Source organism: Lontra canadensis, unplaced genomic scaffold, assembly GCF_010015895.1.
Source record: "Lontra canadensis isolate GAN:19392208 unplaced genomic scaffold, GSC_riverotter_1.0 scaffold2, whole genome shotgun sequence".
NCBI classification, from domain to species: domain Eukaryota; kingdom Metazoa; phylum Chordata; class Mammalia; order Carnivora; family Mustelidae; genus Lontra; species Lontra canadensis.
Window position 1 is genome coordinate 42,128,567 of NW_022630996.1, and position 23,665 is coordinate 42,152,231.

Below are 23,665 nucleotides of genomic sequence, written 5' to 3' on the forward strand. Positions count from 1 at the left end.
GTCCATTTAACTAAAGTATTGCTTACCTAAGTAAAATACACAAGGACTTGTCTAGTTTTGTCATTTGGGTGGGGAGGTTGGTGGTGGTGATAAAATTTTCCTTTCAGGGATCTTGCAAATAAACTTGCGTTTATATGGCTGTAGAGAAGGATATGGATTCTGATATGGCTGCTTTTAAATTGTCCAATTTAAATTGTTTACATTATATTTAAATTGTCCAATTAATTACAAAATTTGAAAGGTTAAGGCCTCAGGAAAAACTTCAGTTTAAGTGATTTATTTCTTAAAATGCTGAAAAGGGTAGCATCCCGGAAACATGGGCTTAACCATGGTTATAAAATGCTGTTTTTGTTTTGGTGAATGTTAAAAACAAAAACCACTTATGTATGTATTTTAAGTATACACACAAAAAACCCCCTAAATAAACAAAAAACCCAGAATGGTCCTTAGGCATATAGGAGTTAAACACAAATTCTGACTGAGTAAAGACTATGAAGATTTCCCCCAACATTTAGAAAAGGTTCTCTAATGCAGGGGGATAATATATCATGGTCTCAAATATTCTTTTCTGATAAAGGAAGCAACTACAGAAAGTTTTTATTTGTTTAAAGTAACCAGTGCTATAGATGCAAAAACCCCAACAACTCCCCCAATACTACTTCAAAACAAACATATCAAACTTGATTTTCATTAGAATGTTATTTCTTCACACTAATCAAAAAACAAAGACCCAGATTTTATATATATATATAAATATATATAAAAAGCAATGCAAACAATTATTGAGCTTCATCTTCTGGACAAGAATGCCAAGTTAGTCTCTCTTCATAAAAAGCAATTACAATTTGAGGACACTTCATGTTTGCCTCTTTTGCCAGCACCAAGTCTGCCTCATCTGAATCTTTCCTGTCGTGAGGGAAAAAAAATGCTCAGTCAAAAGTCTCAACTGTTTTTGCCAACTGAGAATCTTTCACTTAAATCATAATTCAATCAAAAGGTATTTAAGTGCTTCAGAAGGATGTGATATTCGTGGCTGTGTTCCAGTAAAACTACATTTTCCAAAACAGGCCAATCTTTGCTTTAAAACACCATTAGCAAACAAAACCAACCACCCCCCACGCCCCAAAAAACAAAAATCCTAGAATCATCTTTTCAGCAGATACTATCTAATGAGGAAAACTATAGAACCTTTTCTAGATAAGGCTCCACAAATTAAAATAAATAATCTACTCTCACTTTAAAATATAATAGCAATCACCTGCACACTTACCATTTCATGAGAAACATTAATTCTCCACTGCTGTCTGTGGCACCAATTATTCGTTCAGGATCAAGACCTCTGGCAAAGCCTCTTGGTTTATCAGCCTGATTAAAAGATGTTAAATGACTATTTACATAAATGTTTCACCCACTTTCCATATTGCAAACTAATAATATTAATTTCCTATTTGTTTTCATGAAATACAGCTTTCAAGTGAAAGTGGAAAAGAAATGACAAGAGAAAGAACCCTTATTTACTACTAAAACACAAATCCAGGTATCTAAAAGTATTCTGAATCTCGAGGCAAGAAAACAAGTACCCTTCATTATCCTAATACATCAAAAAAGAGAACTGTGTAGGCACACAAATTAATCCCTTTATTTCTGCTAACTCATCAATAATTATGAATTCTTTCTAGTTAGTATTCCAAATCACTTTTAGGAATTTGTTTAGATTATCCACATATTTTTAAAACACACACAAAATACAAATAGCAAAATAGTAAAAACTTCAAAAGTCAGACTGATCAGTATTGTCATCAATCTCCATTATAGTATTAAAAAATACCTAGCATAAACCACAGGTTTGACCCCTAGAGATCCCTGAGACCTTTAGTAGGTGTCTGTTTATCTGCAAGGTAACCCCCCCCCCTTTCATTTATCTTTGACTTTGGAGTACCTTCATATGCCTCCACCAAACAACATTAAGACAGCAAATCAAATGCAGAACTGTCTTAAGCAAGACACTGAAAAGATGTGCAAAACTGTAAAATGCCATTCTTCTCATTTAAAGTTATTTTTCATGGTAAGTTATGAACATACAATAGGTTTTGTCCTTCTTAACTGAATATACAAATGTTTTAGAACTTTGTTTTAATTTCTAACATAGTTAGGATTGATGGTCATAACACATGTAAATAAAAGTTCTCTGGCATTCTCAAAATTCTAGAGTATTAAAGGAGTTCTGAGACCAAAAAAGTTTGAGAACTGCTTAGATTAAGAAATCCCTTCTCCCTACCAGACTTTTCTATCAATATCCCAGGTTCTGGAGCCAGACTACCTGAGTGAGTTAGAATGATGACTCCAAACTGTACTAACTGTGTAGCTTTGGGCAAGTTAATCTCTCTGTGGTTCAGGTTCATCACCTATAAAATAGGAATAACAATACTATCGGTCTCATAGACATTTTGTAGTATAAAAAATGCAAATTAAGTTATGTAGAACACTGCTGGGCACACTGTAAGAGCTCAGTGTAGGATAACTACTGTTACTAAACAGTGCTTCTGTTGAATATATGGTTGACTTTCAATTTACGCATATGGATTCTTAACACTGTTACCTTTTTGCTTTGGCTGCTAAAGCATCCAGAACCAAATTTGTAGTCAACCTCTGCTTCTCATCTGGAAAATGGGGATAATACCTATAATCTTAGCAGATCTGCCATGAAGATTTAACAGGTTATCTGTAAACTACTTGGCATCTAATTCAAATGATCCAATTTTAAACCCAAACACCTTATCAATAAATCTTTATTTTATGTTTAGTTCCCAAGCCTAAATACTAATTCAGAATCAAGACCGTTTCCCAAATTGCTAGCAGGCATGGGAAATACAATGTTTTGGAATTGAGGGTTTAAGCAAGTAGTTAGGTGTTTTGCCCAAAGCCACACACACATTAGTGAAGCAAAGACTGGATCAAAATACCCATGTAGTTAATGAACCAGCTGTCTCAATTCACACCAAAAAAACTTTTTAAAAATTTCTAGTACTAAAGATTTATATACTTCAAAATCAAAATGTTGTTTGGCAATATTCTGAAAAAACAAAGGTCACATGTGAAAGCACGTTCTGGTGGTCAATGTCACTGTGGTCTATAAGGATCTATAAGGTCTATCAGGATGTGCCATGTGGATTGTTTTTACTATATTGTAAGGGACTGCAATGATATAATCTCTGTGTTCATCGTATTTAAGACTGCCAGTCCTGGATCACAGGAAATGGCTCTTATCAGGGATCAAATCTATGAATCTACTCAAAATAACACTAGCACAGCAATGTAAGTGGTATACGCACTTATTACTGAACATTTATATGATGTAGAGGCTAGATCATGCCTATCCTTTTTGTCTTAAATATTAAGCATTTAAAATATTTGAAATTTTAAAAGTATCTTAAATGCATTCTAAAAATCAAGCCATCAACCTTTTACCAAGTCAGTCTGCTGGGCAATATCTTATACTTACAGCATCTCTCTTCTTCTTTGATTTACTATCATCAGATTCACTGTCAGATAAAGATTTTCTTTTTGTACCATCTTTTTCTTTACCAGCTTTTTGAGAGTTAAGAAACGCTTCAATTAACTCTGGACAATCTAGATTTTCTTCAGGTTCCCAAGTATTGTCAGCACTGGGTTTGGTTTTAAAAAAAAAAAATCAATTAAATATGATTCATCACCATTATCCATGTTCATTTAACATATATCTGAAAAAAAAAAGTCTGCTATACTGCAGATGCTTACCATTTTCTCCCTATCCCCACATTCTTTTGAGAAAATCTCCTTATACTTCCTGGGTCTACTTTCTTAGCCTCTAGTAAGTGGACAGTCGCTGTATTACCTCCAAGTTGACTATACCTGCTCTAGCAGAATAATTGGAACTAATATTTTCCCCAGTTACATAGACAACCCACTTCAGAATTTCTCTGCAAAGGCTTTTGAAAAATGTTGATTCCCTATTCCCACCTCAAATTACTTTATCAGATCAGTTAGATTATGCCTCCGGTTGGGACCTTCAACACCATGTTTGAAAACACAAAAATTCTAAGGCATTCTATACGTGAGGCAGTATTTTCAACCTCTGCTGCGTACTCAAATTTGGCAATGATAAAAAGCAGGTGTTGGCAACCCAAAAGTCAAATGCAGCTTTTGTATTTTGGGCAACTAAAAATGTTTTCCACATTTTTAATTGGGAAAAAATTTCAAAATGACAATTACAGGAAATCAAGGCCCATTCATTAGAACAAAGCTGTCCTCATTTGTTTAACGAATTGTCTACTGCTGCTTTTGTACTATATTTGCAAAGTTGAGTAATTATAAGAGGTCTACAGCCTACAAAGCGTAAGTATTTACTACATGATTCTTTAAGGAAAAAATTTGGCAACCCCTGATATAATGCTGAGATGACTATTTTCATGTGTTTTTCAGAGAGACTGGAAAGAAAATGAGTATCAATTACCAAACGTGAATGTCAGATAATCCTACACTAGTGATGTACTTGTTCACTTTTTTTAAAAGACTCTATTGGCCAATGTGGAGCTCGAACTCACTACTCCCAAGATCAAGAACTACATGCTTTACTTAACTGAGCCAGCCAGGTGCCCTGTAGGCTTGCTAACTTTGTGTACTGTGATCCAGAAAGCCTTTACAGAACAAGATATAATGAAATTAATCATTTTAGAGACGATGGAAAAGAAAGGTAGTTAACTTCTGGTTACAGCTTGGGTCTTCTGATATGCTAAGATGCTAAAACTGGCAAACCTGAATCAGAGGATAGAGGACAAAAGAGTTGAAGCAGAGCCTCCATTCTGTAGTGTTACCTTCATTACAGACTTCTATATTACCTAATACATTGTACTGCAGATAGTAGGTTCTTAGCCAAACTAATGGCCTTAAGTTTGAGAAAAAGAGGGAGACAAGAAGTTAAGTTCCTCAGCATTTTATGGGCTAGACAAAGACAAATAGCATTTAATGTCTCATGAGATTCCAAAACAAACAACAAAAAACCTATCATATGATGATAATAAATTTTTTGGCATACTAGCTAAATCTAATTTTAGAATAGCTCAGGACTTATTTTGCTTTGTTCTGCTATCTGTAGTAAATTTTTCTAGTGGCAAATATGAACTTACACAGTATTTAAGCTCAACTAAGGATATTAGAAGGATAAAATAAAGAATCTTAAAACTTCCCCTCAACTTGTAATCCCCAAATTGCTATGGAGACATCTTTAAATGTAAATGGTGGGGCATGTAGTAGGTAACAGATATTCAAAGCCTAAATATTTGACTAGCACATTCTCCCATCTCTGCCATGCTCAGAAAACTGTTGTCTATCTCTACCTATCCATTTTCAATAAGTCACTGACCACAGAGCCTTGCTGTTTTTGTGGTATAAGGCAGAAAAATCAAAGTAGATTTAGCACACGATAAATGTTAAGACTGGAATTTCTGCACGAGTTATTCACAATACAGCTAACATCATAATAATTGTAAGAGCAATTAGTAACAAGGAACATAAAGAACTAAGGAGCTTAAAAAATGCCCATACCACTTCTTAGGAGATTAGGATACAGTAAACCTACTGCCTGGTCTAAGTCATGGATGATAAGCACTTCTGTTCAACACCCACCAGTCTACTTTATATATAGCTTCAATATTTTTAGTGTCCTCTGTAAGAAAACAATGTCCATTAAATATTCTAATCAGTACAATATCTAACTACACTAAAATGTACTATATAATAAACTGCACTCCTATAAATTTGATTCTCCAAGGCAATCAACTAATTTCAAATCTGATTGGTTATGACTGTAGGCTAAAAACATGACTTTTTATTATTTTAAAAATTTTTTTAGAATTAACATGTAATGTATTATTTGTCCCAAGGGTACAAGATGTGACTTTTTAAACAGATCTCAAAGTACCTTGGATTAAAGGTGTCTTTACATGTAAAGAAATCTATGAGAAAACGGATTTTAAAAACCCAGACTAAAAGCAAATTTTAAATGTCACTTTGATGCAGTTAAACATATAATAAAAGCACCAGATTTCTTACTCTGTAAAACCCTTCCACTTCAGGAAATACTCCACCTTCCCATTCACTACACGTCGGTCCAGTACTTTTTCCACCACAAATTCTTCAGGCTCTGCCTCTTCTACTTTTTTACTCTTTCCATTCTGTTTCTTTCCCATTTTTTGCTAAAATAAAACAAAAAAGACCTAAGAAACATCTTTTTTCATTTTTTGGTATATCTTAAAGACTAAATTATTTACATTATCGTTGCATCTGATAGCTATATTTTTACTTCTATATCCCAGGGCAGACACATTCTGAAAAGATAAAAGTCAATAGATAATCAAAAAGAATACTTAATTCCACTTTAGCTCAAACCTATCACCCATCCTCATGGCTGAAATAATAAAAATAATCAAAAACACTATGTGGAAAATACTATTTATCTTTTCCAAATCTAATGCCTTACCTAGTCTACAAGACCAAATTTATTTATTAGAGTTTGCACTCATTTTAACTACAACACAGCAACAAACAACTAGAAAGTATTAGACAATGGTACAAAGAGAATAAATACTAATAAGAGACCTTATTAAGTGAACCATAGTCCCATTAAAAAACCATAGCCTCCAAACACTAACAATCCTATTTCTCAATACCAATACCAATTTCTCAATACTCAATACCAATGTCAAAAGTCTCAATTATACAGAAAGAGATAAGTGCAGGATCCTGACATCAACTGTAGAGTGAACTAAGAAGACCACTAATAAGTTAAAAAGGACACTATTATTGTTCCATAATGTCTGTATATATTATTGTAGATCACATGGAACAAAATTATAATGTTGTCACTTGAAGAGGCCAAAATACTGGATTTTAATTCTCTAATGTAAAATCCTTCTTTCTTGGTTTCTCAGGTGTTAAAAGGTAGCCCAGGAAATTCACTTTATAAACAAATTTTTAAGATTAGTTTTTTCTTTTTTGTATTAACACTATGAGAAAAGCCAAAGACCAAGCTAAAATCAGTATTTCCCAGTAACTCATGTTATCAATTGAAAGCAGATAAAACAAAAACCTGAAATGGTTAATTAGAAGAGACTAAGGGGGGATATCTCTGTTAATTTTAAAATAATTTCAGTGGCGTTATTAAAAAAAATCTCAATTGCCTAGTCATTAAAATCATACAAGCAGAAAAGTAACAACAGCAGTGACTCAATATTGCAAAAGGACATTAAAATTATGTAATTATTGAGAGGTGTACACACTTATAAAAAGTAAAAATTCTCTAGAATTTAAAATAACCCAGCAAACATCTGATTTTGTTGGATACCATCTCCAAGTTAGGCTTTACAATTTTCTTTCTTCTTATAATTTTCATTAGTCAAGACACTTGGGTATTGCAACCAGTCAGAGAGCTCTTTGCTTCTGTACAGTACAAGGAATGGTAGCAAGAGAAAAGAAAAACTGTTGTAGATAAAAGCCTATTCGATGCTGATCCTAAGTGATAAACAAATTAACTATGTTCATGAAAGTAAGAGATTAATAGAATAAAGAGAATAACAAAAATAAACACAAAGTGAAAAGAATAAACACTAAGATTAAAAAACCTTAGCACAAAAATATGAAGTATTTACCACAGCACTCACAAGCTAGTTACAAGTGTTCACCTTTTTCTTTTCAAAAAACTCACCCACATTCCCACCTAACCTAACACACCTCACCTCTCAAAATTCAAAGGTAGATTAAGAAAAGCTTTCAAAGTTGTCAATTTATGAGCCTTTAACAAAGGATCAGATATTTAAGTGTCACTTAGTTATGGACACTGAAGACTATCAAAACTGTCTGCCAAAGCAACAGAAGCATCTATGTTTGCTTTCTGTATCTCTATTCATCCTCAAAGCCGCAGGGACAACTAGTTCCTTCTTCCAATACCTGAAGGTCACAGGTAACCATATAGTCAATTCAATCATCTACACTTTGGTTTACTGCTTATGAAATCTGAAGTACAGTTCAATCCTGAGGGAGCACAGAACATGCTTTGTGCATTTTCCACTGATGGCTTTGCTGGGAATCATCTGTGCCACAGACTTTGTTTCTTATTTCAATGTTTCCCAGGATATTTGAGTAAAATGTGCAACATTATGATGGCAAAAAGTGAAAACCAAACTTGTCTTTAATGTGAAACCCAAGGGGAGAATATACAAACTAAAACCCAAATCTTTTGCTTTATTTAGATGTTAATACTGGCCTTTAATATGATTGCAGTTATTGGTGAAATGTGTTAGAATTACTGTGAGAACATTAACTTTGAATTTCACAATTTTTATGTATTTCAGCGTTTTCAAAAAATCTAAGTTGATATGCCTGAACATACATTAAGTCTTTACATATTCACAGAACTTTTAATAAAATGTCAAGAATGCAAACTTAGGGTTTAAGAAAGTGGGAGAAACAATTTAATTGCTCAAAAGATCCAGATCTAGTCTTCCTGGACACAGATTTGATTTTGTTTATTTTGTATTTTTAAAAAAATAGCAATGATTTGAATTTAAGGGGTTTATGTATTTTAGAATAAGTCTGAAACGAGACAACATGAGCAAAGTAATTGAATGACCTTTGTTCTAATCAAGGTGTATAAGGTACTTGTTCTTTAAGCAATACTGAAAATACCTGGTTTCTCTAGAATTCATCATAGGGTGAGTTAGGAACTGTTACGCCAAACAAGCATTGTCTATTAATGCTCCTTCCATGTTGCAAAAGTTTGTTTTTATTTCAAGATAAAAATACTTTTAAGAGTATTTATAAAACTCATTGTGCTATCCTCCCAAGTTTAGGTTTCTCTAATTGGATTAAGACACTATTAAGCCAAGTCAGTAAGTATCTCAATGTAATGATTTCATTTTCGCCTCTAACTCTCCCCATTACAACACTGGGGGGGGGAGGGGAACTGGGAAATACATGTGGATGTAAATATCTCAACTACAGAGATGCTAAGTTATAATTTTGGGGAAAAAAATTTGAGTTAGATCCTTACATATTTTAGGTTTTCATTAACTTACCAATGTAGTTTTATTGGAGGCCATTTTTTATTGCAGACTTGAAGAGCTATTACTAGAAAAATGCATGACAGTTAAGAAGTTTGCATGACAGAATTAATAAGGTAGCTAAACACAAGTTTTGTTTGGATTCCAACCCCCACCTATGTATCGTATACTGTAAAACTTGTACTCAAATCCAGAGATGCAGGTTTGAGATCCTGCGTTATTAGGGATCTATCCTTACTGAGTACATCAGTGCTCTAACCAGGTGGGTCTAGAAAACCTTATTGGGTACCTAATATCTGAGATAGTTTTACAAAGGATAAAAAGAGCACAATTTTTTTTCCCAATTTAAATCCAATTTATGTCATACCCAGCCTTTTTAAGAAAATGGCCAAATAATTTGGTTCAAATTCAACGTGACCACCCAATTACAATGATACATTATTGTGAATTTTCCCTTTAGACCTTTAAACAGTCCAAAGAGGCGCCTATATAACCCCAACTTGGTTTCTTAGAAACCCTGCCCCTTTCTAATCGCTAGTTTAAAAACTGAAAAAGGAAAAACACCATATCGAGATGCTTCAGTCCCATTTCATGCCACTTTCAAAAAACAAACTACCTATTCTATCCGCTCCCCATAAGCCCCACCCTGCTTAGCGAGGCCTAAACACCCGGCCCCTGCCCCCCACCCAGGAGCGCGGGCCTCGTGGTCAGCCCATCCGCGGGGAGAAACAAAGGCCGCGGCCCGGGGGCTCAAGGGCACTGCACCACCGGGCCCGCGTTCTTCCCCACCCGGCGGTAGCCACGTAACGGAGCGCCCGCCGCAGCCTCGGAACAGCGGGCCGCGCTGATGCGGGAGAACGCACCGCCCTCACTAGAGGCCCCAGTCGCCGACCCAGGCCGTGAGGGGGAGGAGGGCCCCTCATCTTGATCGCGGATGGGGGAGGGGAAAAGGAAATGCGCTTTGTCTAGAAATAAGGCAGCTGTCGCCACGGCTCTCTACCCTCTCTAGGACAGTCTCGCTCTCCCCCTCCCCCACCACTAACTCCAGGCGCCGGCCCAGCGCCAGGCCCGCCGCGGGGTCTCCGCTCGACTCATCGCTGCTTCCCGCCAGCTCCCCACTCGGGGTCGGGTGGGGAAGGGCGGAAAGCGGGGAGCTGGGTGGCGGGGATCCCTGGGGCGCAGGTGGTATTTTAGGCACCACCACCGAGAAAAGAGAGAGAGAGAGAAAGAAAGACACCGACTTCACCGCCTCCGAGCTGCTCCGGGTCCCGGGTCTGCGGCGTCTCCGGCCCTGCGCGCCTCAAGCTCCAGCCACATCCGAGGGGGAGGGGGCTGGGGAGCTGCGCGCCGGGCAGCCGCTGGAGGGGGGGTGGTGGTGGCACCGCCCACGCCGGGCGGCCGCGAGGGGCGGGGCGGGCGGGCGGGTGCGCGCGCCCGGCTGGGGGAGGGGCCGTGCGCCGCGCCCGCCGGGAACCCGAGCCCGGGGCAGGTGGAAGGCTGCGGTGGCGCTGCACTTACCGTTCGCGGCGTGGCGCCTGGTGGTCCCCGGAGGGGAGGGAAAGGGAAGTAGAGGCGAGGACAGTAACTGATCTTCTAGACGGAGGCGTTTCTGCTTCGCAGCAGCAGTGCCTGGCGCCAAAACCGGGCTCCGCCCACTTCTCGCCCCTAGGAGTGGGTGCCTCCAAACGCCAGGGGTGAGGGAGTGAAGAGAAACTTGGTTGGGGAGAATTGGGAGCTAAGAAGGAGTGCCCCTCTCAGACCACTCTTTCCAAAGACCTCTCTTGAACCCGAGGGGTCGACTCCCAAAAACGTTGGTCAGAAATAGGTTGGTGGAGCGGGAAGTGTAACGTGTTGACTAGGAGTCTCGGGTGTTTCCGGAAGGGGCCGAGTCAGTCCTCAGCGCGGGTGGAGAGTTAAGGGAGGGAAATCGCGGGGGAGGGGGGAGGCTGCTAAGATTATTCTGGCGGGAGATCAGGGGCGGGGCGCGGGAGGCACGGATTATCAGAGGCTTTGCGGCGGGGACCACCTCCTAGGTTGAGGGGGCTGGACTTTAGGACTGTGCTTTAAGCTCCTCCCGACAGCGTTAATTTCAAACTGCGCGACCGTTTTTCACCTGCCCTGCGCTAAGGCGGGGGCTGGACCCAATTCCCTGAGAGAGAAATACGCAGGACTCGAGCCTTCCGCAATTCACTGAGATCATTTACGCAAGTGACGTCACGCACTATTACTGGCTGTAAGGGGGGGAGGAGTACGTATCTGGCGTAAGGAGGGCGTACAGCGTTCCCGCCATTGGCGGCGGTTAGGGCGTTTACGCAACGGCCTGACGTAGGGGAAGACGCGTTAGTCGGGGGGAAGGTTCTAGAAAAGCGGCGGCAGCGGCTCTAGCGGCAGTAGCAGCAGCGCCGAGTCCCGTGTGGAGGTGCTCTTAGCGGTGTTGTTTCTCGAGCAGCGGCAGTGCTCACTACAGCGCCAGGACGAGTCCGGTTCGTGTTCGTCCGCGGAGATCTCTCTCATCTCGCTCGGCTGCGGGAAATCGGGCTGAAGCGACTGAGTCCGCGATGGAGGTAACGGGTTTGAAATCAATGAGTTATTGAAAAGGGCATGGCGAGGCCGTTGGCGCCTCGGTAGAAGTCGGCCACCCGTCTCCGTCTGAGAGCGTTGGTGAAATAGGGCCGCTTCAAAAGCGGTTGGCTTCAGCATATTTTTGAAGACGGTTCGTTAGCGGAGGCCTGATTGAACCGTACCTTCCCCACCCTCAGCCTGCCGGCGCCATTTCCCTTTGCTGGGGGTGGGGGATGGGGAACTTCCACATGGCGGACGCAGCCCTCCTTCGGCGAAAAGTGGGGCGCGGAGGCGGGAATTCTTACTCCCTTTTCAAAGCACGCTTATTTGGGGGGCCTGGCGTCCCCGCATCTGAGCTTTTCGGCGGGCTTCGGATCCTCCTGAGCGAGGCTGCGGAGCTTCCCCTCCCCCTCCCCTCTCCCGGGAACCGGATTTGGCGGCCGCCATTTTCATTCCTTTCCTTCCTCGCGGCGTTTTTCTTTTCAATCTCTGGATTCTGCTAATTTGACCCCTTTAACGAAGAACAGAAGTGGTTAACTAATTTTCTTTCTTTTCGGGCTGTTTTCATGCCGTCTCGAGGTGGATTCCGAGTGTTTTGTGAGCTTGGATCTTTAAAAGTCCTGCGCACCTCGTTAGAGTCCCTTTCCCTTCCCCTCGATGAAATGGCGCCATTGCGTTCAGAAGCCACACCGAAGAGCGGGCGGGTGGGGGAGTCGGTTCCCCGGGGCTGGTTCACACGGTTTAAGAGGAGGAGGTAAAACTACCACCCAGGGTGTTGGGCCCAGTTTTAAGTCGAGCCGTACTACAAAGAACATTTTGCTTTTCAACTGTCGTGGGGAGTCCCCCCACCTTTTTTTCTTTTCTTTTAACAGTATTATCTGGGTTTGCCGTGATTAAAAAGCTAGTCGAATCGCAGAAAACTTTAGAAATAAAAATTGGGAGCCATTAAGTTAGTACCGACTGGGTGGCAGTGGGGAAGGTGGGGGGGGGGTGTCGGTTTCACAATTATTTTCCTGAGAGATTTCTTTTGAACTGTAGAATTACTCGTATTTTAATATTTTTGCTGGGAAACAGTCTTTATTGGGTAATACCAGAGGTTCTTGAGTTACGGTAGGAATAAGAGGAAAGTGAAAATTTTTATCTTCGGTTCTTTGGTTAAAACGTGGTTCAATCCTTCGTTACGAGTTAACGGCTGGGCCATTATGTATTTGAACTTTGTCATTTGCTTTTTTCATCTATGTTTGCTATGATGGTTGATCATTGTAAGAATAAGGTCTCAAGCGAAGGGGGCCTGATTGGGTATTTTCTTTGACCTTAAGCACACTTATAAAATAACTTTGTTTGTAATCGATAGTGGACATCGGGTAAGTTTGGAAAAAATTGAGGTAAGTAATGAGTTTTTGCCTTTTGTTAGTGATGTGTAAGAATTATTGTAAATGCTTTATTTTTTTTAACTGCGTAAATGTGGATTGTAAAAGACCTGTAAAAAGACCGACTTAACGCTAATTAGATAAATCCTAATTTAAATACCAGTATGTCAGATAATCGCTTAACGAGTTGAGTATTTTGGGAGCTTCATAGTTTTTTCACCTTTCAGATTTTTTCACAATTCTGAGAACTGCAGGGAAAAAAATATTAAATGCTTATCACTGTTTTTTGAGCTGTTTGGAAATTCATGCATGGAGGGAGATACCTCCATAGAACTGAGAGAGGTGTAATATTATTTGCTGATAATACTCTTTTATATGGGAAGTTATATTTGACCTTTGATTTGTCTTATACACTAATAATAGTTGCTCCTGGACATTATGACCTGTTCTGGTTTTTGAATATTTTAATTCTTTAACCTAGTTTTCTGAAAACACAGTATAACTTTTTTTTTTTTTTCTTAACTGACAGCCAAAAATACAGGGCTGTTAATGCAACGTATTTGCTTGGTGGCTTAGAGTGCTTAGAATTTTTTTTACCCATGTCCCCTGTCTTCCCCCCCCCCCCAACACACTTGTAAAATTAGAGACATTTGTGTTGTGTATTTTGCCAGATGGCCAGTAGGGCCAGTACACCTGAGTTTTTGTGGGTGGTTGGTTTTGTTCCCTCCCTTCCCTGAAGTGTAAATCGTAGCAGTACAAAACTACTGAGTAGTTAACAGCGATCATTTAAAGTTTTATGGTTTTTGAAAGGTTAGATTACAGCAAACAGTTTACTGCACTAATGGTTCAGTAATAATTTAGATTGTTCTGTGTCCTGTCAATACCAAATACAAATAAGCCCACAAAAACCCCAGGTAGGTTAAAAACTATTGAAGCTATGAATATCCAGCATTGGTCATAAGTTATTTGTGCCTTGGTCAAAGGGGGGGGCAGATTTTATTAGGATGTTTTGGTACATACATTGAATGTTTTTTTTTGTCATCCATTCCCCCCCACCCCAGTCCTTCATGGAGAATTGATATATGGGTAAAGATTTTTCTTGGTGGGTTCCCCCCCCCCCAATTGCGATGCATTAGAATCACCACCAGAGGGAGCAGAAAAAAGAAATGTGACTGTTTAGACACTGAATCCTGAAATGGTAAATTATGGGTTATAAGTAGACAACAGTTTTTGTATTAAGCGGTATATTTTCAATGCATATTTAAAAGCCAATTTCTTTGTTTTGGGCAATAGGATTGAATGCAGATTTTGATAAAAGTCCTTTAAACCTTCAATGACCAGAGAATAGGTTTATTCCTCTTTTCAGAAAGTTTTAAGATAAAGGGATGTTAAATTTATTCAAAATATTTAATGTCATGTAAATTTAGATCGAGCATTAATGATTTTGAAACTTGTGTAGATCAGCTGGGGCAATTTTTTTGGTGTAACACAACTAATATGCAGTTTAACATATGGTTTAAATTTGATGTAAGTTTTTTTTTTCCCCCCCCAGAAAACTTTAGAAACTGTTCCTTTGGAGAGGAAAAAGGTACTCTGCCAGCAGGTCACCTCATATTTAAGAATTTAATTTCCTGCATACAAAGAGGAAATGTAAATAAAAATTGAAATGGTGTTCTCCTTTGCAGAGAGAAAAGGAACAGTTCCGTAAACTCTTTATTGGTGGCTTGAGCTTTGAAACCACAGAAGAAAGTTTGAGGAATTACTACGAGCAATGGGGGAAACTTACAGACTGTGTGGTACGTTATGGAAAAGCGCCTGCAGATGCTAGTCTTTAAACTGTTCGGTTACTGTGTTTAAGACGTTGAGTAAAATACAGAGAAAATTATTTTGATGTCTGTTCATTGGGAAAACTACTAGTCTTTTAAATTGTTAGTTCATAACATAAGTAATGAAATGAGGGGCTAAAGTTTCCCCTTTGGTTTTAAGGTTATGAGGGATCCTGCAAGCAAAAGATCAAGAGGATTTGGCTTTGTAACTTTTTCATCCATGGCTGAGGTTGATGCTGCCATGGCTGCAAGACCTCATTCAATTGATGGGAGAGTGGTTGAGCCAAAACGTGCTGTTGCAAGAGAGGTGAGCAAAATATAACTGTACTGTTAATACAAAGAATATTCTGTCCCACTGAAGATTAGACTAACTTATGAAAGAATTAAGTTTTGGATCTTTACAAGCTCTGTCAGTTTTCTGCTCTTTGCTTTTCTTAGATTTACATTTATTCCCCCCCCCCAAAAAAAAAAACTGGGTTCTTAGTTGTAAGATGTTGCTTTATCTGGTGCATTATCGTAGAATAAAGGCTGTATTTGTCTCCCAGATAGTGTGCTTTAAATCGTGTTTTGGTTTAAGATTTTTTTTTCTCCCATTATTTCAGGAATCTGGAAAACCGGGGGCTCATGTAACTGTGAAGAAGCTGTTTGTTGGTGGGATTAAAGAAGATACTGAGGAACATCATCTTAGAGATTATTTTGAGGAATATGGAAAGATTGATACCATTGAGATAATTACTGATAGACAGTCTGGAAAGAAAAGAGGCTTTGGATTTGTTACTTTTGATGATCATGATCCTGTGGATAAGATCGTGTGTAAGTGTCTATAAGCAGTAGGTTGTGTTCTTTACATACAAGGTTTTGGGTTTGTTAATTTTATTAAAGGGTGGATTGTACAGGTTGTGTCCTGATAAAAGAATTTTTACATAATGGAGTGTGAACTCTTCATTTCAGTGCAGAAATATCATACCATCAATGGTCATAATGCAGAAGTACGAAAGGCTCTGTCCAGACAAGAAATGCAGGAAGTCCAAAGTTCTAGAAGTGGAAGAGGAGGTAACTTTTAACTCGTGTTTATTTTTCCTTTTAAAACTTACTTGAATAAATGCTTGTTACTAACCTGGCCACTTACTACAGGTAACTTTGGTTTTGGAGATTCTCGTGGTGGTGGTGGAAATTTTGGGCCAGGACCAGGAAGTAACTTTAGAGGAGGATCTGGTAAGTTTGAGTTCTAAATGTTATAAGGGTATATATGCTAAATTAAAAACTCATTTAGTTTGAATTAAAGGAAATGCAGTTCAATTTTTTAAAGTTTTTTTAAGACTTAAGTAGATTGTATCCTGGTGGAATATTTTAAATTTGCCAGGTAGGAGGTTATAGTTAAAAACGTAATCTTAAAAATGTAATCCAAGACAAATCAATTGCAGAGATCCTTTTTTAGGGTAGTACACTTAAAAAAAAAAAAAAAAAAGTTTTGTGATTTGAAACTAGCTTTAAAAAAATGGGTGTGCTCCTGAGTGGGAAGTGAAGACCTGTAGAGAGTTTGTTTGTAGGCTTTAAAAGGTCTGTCTCAGTTAATGTATTTTTTTCTTTTAGACTTCAGATGTATTTGAATTACTAATAATCAAGAATCTCATTCTTAAGCATAAATAACTTGATCTTAGCCAAAAGGCCAACAAGTGATCTTACGCATAAATAAATGGGATCTCTTAAAATTAAGTCTTGCCAAGTCTAAGCCCACAAATTAGACAATTGCCTTAGGAGATTTGTTTGTATACACCTTTGTCTTTAAAGAAATTAGTAACAGTACTTTTCTAGCACAAAGAGGGTGTTCTTAATAATTTTCATTCGGAGGTATTAATAATGCAGAGGAAAGGGTAAGAAATTAAAACCAGGGTGAACAGAGTATAACTTTTCTTCTGTCTCTAACAGATGGATATGGAAGTGGTCGTGGATTTGGGGATGGCTATAATGGGTATGGAGGAGGACCTGGAGGTCAGTTTCTGCCGCATTTTAGTTGGTGATTTAAAAATTTAAGCAAAATATATTGGTATAGTTGCATATTATACATCAATTTTTAATGTGCATTTTATCCTTTGTAAAGGACTAAGGTGGTACTGGTTCAGTTATTTGGCTCTTCCTTTATAATTTGCATTTTAGTTGTATATCTTATAGAAAGTATTATTTGCTTATACGTGTTAAATACCAGTTGCAAAATCCTTTAGGAAGATTTTAATAGAGAGCTTTTAAGATTCTGCTGTTAACGCTATCCCATTGTTTCTTAAGCAAAGAATCAGATCTAGATGTATTCCGTATGCTGTTTTCCTGAAAAACAGACCACTGGATGTAATAATCGTGGTCAACATGTAAGGGGAGGGGTATATGTAAGATCAGTTGTTTATCTTAAAATTAGTCCCTTAGCAGGATAAATCCCCCACGCTAATTTATTTTAAAAAGTAACTGAAAGAACTTCCTAAAATACACAATTGTAGAGTTGTGTTCTTGGGACCAGCTCAAGTTGTGATCCACTGTTCCATAACAAGTGATGTATTAGATGTATGTCCTGTTGGAGTACAGAAAAGTTTACATGCTTACTGATAAATGTCCTATTAAGAATGGGATATTAAAAATGGTGAGCTAGTAATAGACCTGATTGCTGGTTTTGCCACTCCTTTAGTCCGGTTAAGTTAATCCTATATCCCAACCACATCAGTTTTGCTTTGAAATCCAAATTCTAATTTGGTATTATGAGAAAGATGAGTTCTTGTATTTCAGTAATTGGGAGACTGCCATTTTAAGTTTCTGAATTACATTCAAGTTTGCTAATTTCTGGTCCTCCCCCCATTTCTACTCAGAAAACGGGTGTAGTGGGCATATTATTTAAGAGACATGGGAATTTATGGGGAAACAACTTCTTGGAACTTCATCTTTTGGACCAGTAGGGGTATGTGGCTTTTTTTTTGGTCCTGCTACCCTGTGCCTCTTGTCTGCTCCCACAATCCTTAGGCAAAATATAAGTGTTTCAGGAGATCTTCAAGAGAATCTTAATGTTTTTGCTGTCAGGGGAGAGCTGTGGCATTGCAAGTATTTGTCTCTGTAAAGGTTTTTATCCAGTTTGTGAACACGTGCTCCCTGCCCCTAAATGTTTACCAGGGATAGGTACTCTGTTCTGCCCTTGAGGCTGTTAAGGAAGAGATTTCATAAAATAAGTACTTTGTTTATAAGAATGTGTTTTGGAAAGCTGAAAATGGGTGTGATAAGACAGTTCAAATGCCATTGAAAATATTAAGTAATTACTTAAAGGCTTATTTTATAATAGGTGGCAATTTTGGAGGTAGCCCTGGTTATGGAGGAGGAAGAGGAGGATATGGTGGTGGAGGACCTGGATATGGCAACCAGGGTGGGGGCTACGGAGGTGGTTATGACAACTATGGAGGAGGTAATAAATTCACCTGCAACCTTTATGTGGGAATTTGGATTGGAATTAATGACTTTTAACACATGAGATTTTGCATTACAATGTTGTCAGTAGTTGTCTTAAAAAAACTGTAGAGTTGTAGATAGGGGTCTTGCATTTATTCTGATGATTGTTTTTCTGGGAGATTTGTTCTTAATATGCTTACCATGTTTCACTGGTTTAATGCTTGAATATGTTATTTTGAAGGTCATTGTGCAAAACCTATTCAAATTTTTTCACAGGAAATTATGGAAGTGGAAATTACAATGATTTTGGAAATTATAACCAGCAACCCTCTAACTATGGTCCAATGAAGAGTGGAAACTTTGGTGGTAGCAGGAACATGGGGGGACCATATGGTGGAGGTAATTTGTTAGATTGTTTACATTTTGTGATTAAAGGATACTTTCATGACTAAGAATGAAGATATCTGGTTGTTAGTTTGAGTAATACTTATATTGTAATTCAGTATTAAATGGTGGGATGTTAGTGGTATAAATATTTTGGACTTGGGAAAGTGGGTTGGGCACTTCAGGTGGGGATCTTTTTTTTTTTGGCTAATTATTTCCTATGAAAAAGCCAAAGAAGATTGAGCACATTATAAGTTGTATAAAGTTCTAGGAATTCTCTTTGAAAATTAATTGAATAAAAACTTGGGATTACTTACTAAAAGTATTATTTAAGGTTTGGAGACAGTTGTAGTACTAAACCAATGTTTTTATGTCTCTTATGTTTGGAATACCTTTTCTTAACCCTATACTGACAGCTCTATTAAGGAATAGCAGCAGTAAGATGTTTTCAAGTGTAAAGGGAAAAATTAAACTTCGTAAGTCTGGGGTAATTCATCTCCCAGGTTGTAGGCTAACCATAAGCAAATAATAGGTTATGAGCTGTGTTTCAAGGAGGGTTATGTCTAGCTATAGATAGTATTAGGCTTATTATGGAAATTGGAAATAAGTTTGCTTTCTCTTGCTGTTTCAATAATTCTAGGAAACTATGGTCCTGGAGGCAGTGGAGGAAGTGGGGGTTATGGAGGGAGAAGCCGATACTGAGCTTCTTCCTATTTGCCATGGGTAAGTAGCTTTTGAGTTTTACATTATTATTATCTTGGGAGATCTAGCTGCCAGGAGTAAAAGCTTTTTAGGATCATGTTATCTTTCCTTAAAATCTGGTTAGATGGATAATTTCATAACCTATTTTTTTTTTACTCTTTACTTCTGTTGAAACAGGCTTCACTGTATAAATAGGAGAGGATGAGAGCCCAGAGGTAACAGAACAGCTTCAGGTTATCGAAATAACAATGTTAAGGAAACTCTTATCTCAGTCATGCATAAATATGCAGTGATATGGCAGAAGACACCAGAGCAGATGCAGAGAGCCATTTTGTGAATGGATTGGATTATTTAATAACATTACCTTACTGTGGAGGAAGGATTGTAAAAAAAAAAAAATGCCTTTGAGACAGTTTCTTAGCTTTTTAATTGTTGTTTCTTTCTAGTGGTCTTTGTAAGAGTGTAGAAGCATTCCTTCTTTGATAATGTTAAATTTGTAAGTTTCAGGTGACATGTGAAACCTTTTTTAAGATTTTTCTCAAAGTTTTGAAAAGCTATTAGCCAGGATCATGGTGTAATAAGACATAACGTTTTTCCTTTAAAAAAATTTAAGTGCGTGTGTAGAGTTAAGAAGCTGTTGTACATTTATGATTTAATAAAATAATTCTAAAGGAAATTGTGTAATTATAGACTTTTTATTTTAAATAAGTTAAGGAGTGGGTAGTATAATTAAGGTCCGTTGCAAAGCTGTTGTTATATTTGTGTAAGATAAATGCTGGTCAGATATAAGTGTGTTGTCTGCAATTCATCAGGATTAAATTATCTAGATAACTTAAGGGATATCTCTGCAAAGAGAAACACCTTTTTAGATCTTTTAGATGCTGCTTCTTCAATGCAAGGAAAGGAAATAACCCCAGCGAGGTACTCTTCAGGGATACAGGTCTAGTACAAGAGAACTCTTGACGGCTACTAAGTTCAGCCAGTCTTAAAAAACTGTGCTGTTTCTGCAAAGCTTTAAACTACAGTAGTTTATAAGGATGACAACGAAAGCTGAGGGTGTAGAGCAAAATAGTTCTAAGCTTCAGTTAAACTTCTTTAGGTAAGATCTTAATTTACTTTTCCTTTCTTAATTTTCCTCCCCAAAAGATAAACTAATACTACTCTTCAATGGTCTTTCAGTATAGTGGTTCTTACGTAGTTTAACATAGCTATAAATTTGAGTTTAACAATTTATAAACTCAAGAGAATAATCTTATAAACCCTGTTTTCCAATCTGTCATTTACTTAATATTTTGGTTGTTTTTTTCCCCCCTTTTTTTCCTTCTTTCCCACCCCCCCCCCTTATGAAGATTCAGGTGCTTAACATATCATTTTTTTCCCTGCTGGAATTTTAGCATTGATATGAACCATGGACAAGTATATTCTGCTGCCACAAAGACTGTAAAGTGCTTCATTTCAACAGCTGAGGCGCAAGCCAAGTGATCATTAATAAAGCTTTTCTTGGTTCCTTCAGTGGTGTTGGTAGTAAAATGGTAGGTAAAAGTTAGGCTGCAAGTTCAATAAATCATGAAATTACCCATCATTACACCCTTGTGTATTCACGTTTCTTGGATCAAGCATTTTGAGTGAACTCTAGTGGTTTTTATTAAAAATAAAGACATTTTGTTCTTCTGTTATATGGTTGTTTTAGTTTTACATGCTTATCAGGATCAGGTTCAGGAGAAGGTAGGGTAAAATGGTTGAAACTATTTCCAGATGGATAGTTTATACTTAACAAATAAAGTGTCTACGTTATAAATCCTGTATGTATCCAGTACTAAATATTTGGGTTTAAATGTGATAATTTTTTCCCAACCCCGTACCTTATAGGAGAGATGTAGGCTGGCTGCTGAAATTTTTAAATGTCATCAGAGTTTGATTTGCCTGGCTTTATTGCCTTTTCAGGAATGTGATAATCAGGGCATATTCTACTGTATGCACCAGTGAGTCTTCTTTGATCCTAAGACCACCACTGAAGTTATTTAGGTTCTTTGGACAAACATGATAAACTTCTTCAGATACTTTTTTTTTCCTTTGGCAGGAAGGTGTCTTGCTGCAGGTAACTAATGAAGAAGTGGTCAACCACAGAGTCTTCAAGAAATAAGAAATTCTGTACCATCTGAAAGTAGTTCTTGTTGGTGCCTTCATTTAAAAAAAAAAGCACTTTAAGTTTAAGGGGAAATGTTTTCTGAAAAATACAAACTTCATTTAGTACAGGTTCTTAATATAAAACAGTTACAAAATGAGTGTTGTTTGTAAAAGAGTAACATCAGATAAGCTAGAGAGAGAAATGTATCATGTTTTAAACTAGGTTTTGTGAGTAGACAGATAAAAATTCTATTTTAAATATAAAGTTTATAAAATAAACACTTTTGTATTAAAATACTTGGTGTAATGTTTACACATAAAATATGTGAGTCTTGTTCTATAAACATTCAGTTGTCTAAAAGATTGCTATCCCCTAGATTTTTCAAAGCAGTTTGAAAAAACTATGCATATTGCCATTTTTCTTTCAGTATTGATAGTCCAATAAGAAAAGGATTTGTGGACATTATTGGCTGTCCCTAATAAAATGCCATTCTTTATATACTGTACATTCAGCGTTTTTGAATACTGCTCTAGTTTTCTGGCTTTACCTTGTATGTAAAACATTGCTGGTGGCGTTGTTAAAAATATTTTTAAACCGCTAGAGTTGTTGCAGTTAAGTGACTGCAAAGCACTGAGACAGTCTGTCATAGTAGCTACTCAAATGTTGATGACTTATGCATTTTAACGGAGTTTCAGTGGTTGTCTTTTTAAAGGTTTAAACATGGTGTACAGAATTTAACAAGCAGTAGCTTTCTTGTATATATTACCTGAAACAATGAAAGATAACAGGAAAGGTACATAGGTTGATAAAACCTGTTTGGCTTTTTTTGGGGAGGGGATAATGAGGTGTATCTCACAGGTAAGTCAGACTGATGATTAACAGAAGATAAGCTACATTGTTACTTGTTTAAAATACAGTAGATGCGTCCATCAACTAAACTTTTTAGAGTACTTGAAAATCAGGTACATAATTTGAAGGTTTTGAAGGAGGTAAATCAAATTGGTATAACAGCACAACCTGAAGTACCGAACCCTCAATCAGGACAAACTTCTTAAAAAAGAATAGCACAAAATAGGCTGAAAAGAACTGGCTTATTGCAGTTAAGCAGGTAATATTGAATAATCCACATGGTATTCCCTTGTGTAAGTCTATTGGGCTGCTAATTTCTGTTAAAACTTCAGATTTAAGGTAGTTGATAAGTTTTCCACACAACATTTTTTTGCATATGTTGCTGCATTACATTTCTATATAAGGCTTAATCCTTAAGTTCAATATTAGGCAGTTTGGAGCAACACTGAATTTGTTATTTCCACAGTATTTGCAGGTCAACAACTTGAAAACAAACTACTTGGCTATGTGAACTTCGCAAAAGTTCAAGGTTCACTTTAGGAAAAGCTTAACTAGGGCATACTGACAGGGCTGGCAAGTCGGGGCTGGCTATTTCCTTTCCCTATACTTAGCTATTGGAGCAGTCAAAAAATCCTCAACAGAATCAATGTTTGGCAGTATCTTATATCCTAATGGTCACATCATGTGAATGGAGGGCATTTACTTCTTGGACTACTGGGAAACCAGCATCATTGGGAGCCATATTTGAGGGCTGGCTTCCACATTAGGAGTGTTAATCTTTACTGGAAATTTTGAAACTTACTCTGTTGCATGTAAGGTTTTCAATAACTGGTGTATGAATACAAGCCAAGATGGTCTAAAAGGGATTATAACTATTTGCACTAAGTGTTCAGAGTACTGAGTTAATTTAAGGAAACTTGAATACTCTGTTCCTTACTAATGACAATTACTAGTTTACAAGTGTGGGTTCCTTTCCAAAAAGGTAGACAACACTAACAATATACTAAAAACATACACATTCTTGGCAACATTTGATGTAAATTTGATCTCGGAGCTTTGGAATGACTGCCTCTAGATGGTTGATAGACCCCGTTCAGTTTTAATGACACTGTTTAGTACTGCGCCGATCGTTTAGATAGAACAGATCTTTGGGTGATGCATCTAACTAGTGAAGTGAGTAGACTACCCAAGAAGGGGGATGTTAAGAATGATTTAGACATAAAAGGCGTGTAAGTCTTCATATGTGCACAGTGTAGTCTGAGTGTTGTTCTGGGGCTTGAATGTGTGTGTATTGGGTTTTCTGAATGTTCAAAAGGTCCAGGTTGAACT

The 23,665-nt window shown here is 37.7% G+C and overlaps 2 protein-coding genes across 10 annotated transcripts; one reads left to right on the forward strand and one right to left on the reverse strand.

Annotated features, from left to right (window-relative positions):
* Positions 1-210: 210 nt before the first annotated feature.
* On the reverse strand, positions 211-10,888 carry CBX3 (chromobox 3). Of its 4 annotated transcripts, none has more exons than XM_032872906.1 (6): positions 10,614-10,887; positions 9,111-9,162; positions 6,091-6,233; positions 3,503-3,665; positions 1,271-1,365; positions 211-906 (listed from the first exon to the last, which is right to left on the reverse strand). In XM_032872906.1, the coding sequence occupies exons 2-6, from the start codon at positions 9,132-9,134 to the stop codon at positions 780-782; spliced, it is 552 nt and encodes a 183-aa protein (XP_032728797.1). In that variant the 5' UTR covers positions 9,135-9,162; positions 10,614-10,887; the 3' UTR covers positions 211-779. The 4 variants fall into 4 exon arrangements, with proteins under 4 accessions (XP_032728797.1, XP_032728780.1, XP_032728788.1 ...); XM_032872889.1 differs by lacking the exon at positions 10,614-10,887 and adding an exon at positions 10,337-10,468; XM_032872897.1 differs by lacking the exon at positions 10,614-10,887 and adding an exon at positions 10,191-10,330.
* Positions 10,889-11,437: 549 nt separating this feature from the next.
* HNRNPA2B1 (heterogeneous nuclear ribonucleoprotein A2/B1) lies at positions 11,438-21,781 on the forward strand. 6 transcript variants are annotated; one of them, XR_004384436.1, is made up of 13 exons: positions 11,452-11,659; positions 14,580-14,615; positions 14,713-14,823; positions 15,014-15,160; positions 15,456-15,666; positions 15,805-15,906; positions 15,988-16,068; positions 16,783-16,845; positions 18,170-18,289; positions 18,550-18,672; positions 19,298-19,380; positions 20,754-20,891; positions 21,440-21,781. XR_004384436.1 is itself a non-coding variant. In XM_032872950.1 (12 exons), the coding sequence occupies exons 1-11, from the start codon at positions 11,654-11,656 to the stop codon at positions 19,357-19,359; spliced, it is 1,062 nt and encodes a 353-aa protein (XP_032728841.1). In that variant the 5' UTR covers positions 11,452-11,653; the 3' UTR covers positions 19,360-19,380; positions 21,440-21,781. The 6 variants fall into 6 exon arrangements, 5 of the variants coding, with proteins under 5 accessions (XP_032728850.1, XP_032728841.1, XP_032728831.1 ...); XM_032872950.1 differs by lacking the exon at positions 20,754-20,891; XM_032872940.1 differs by lacking the exons at positions 20,754-20,891; positions 21,440-21,781 and adding an exon at positions 20,229-20,596.
* Positions 21,782-23,665: the final 1,884 nt, after the last annotated feature.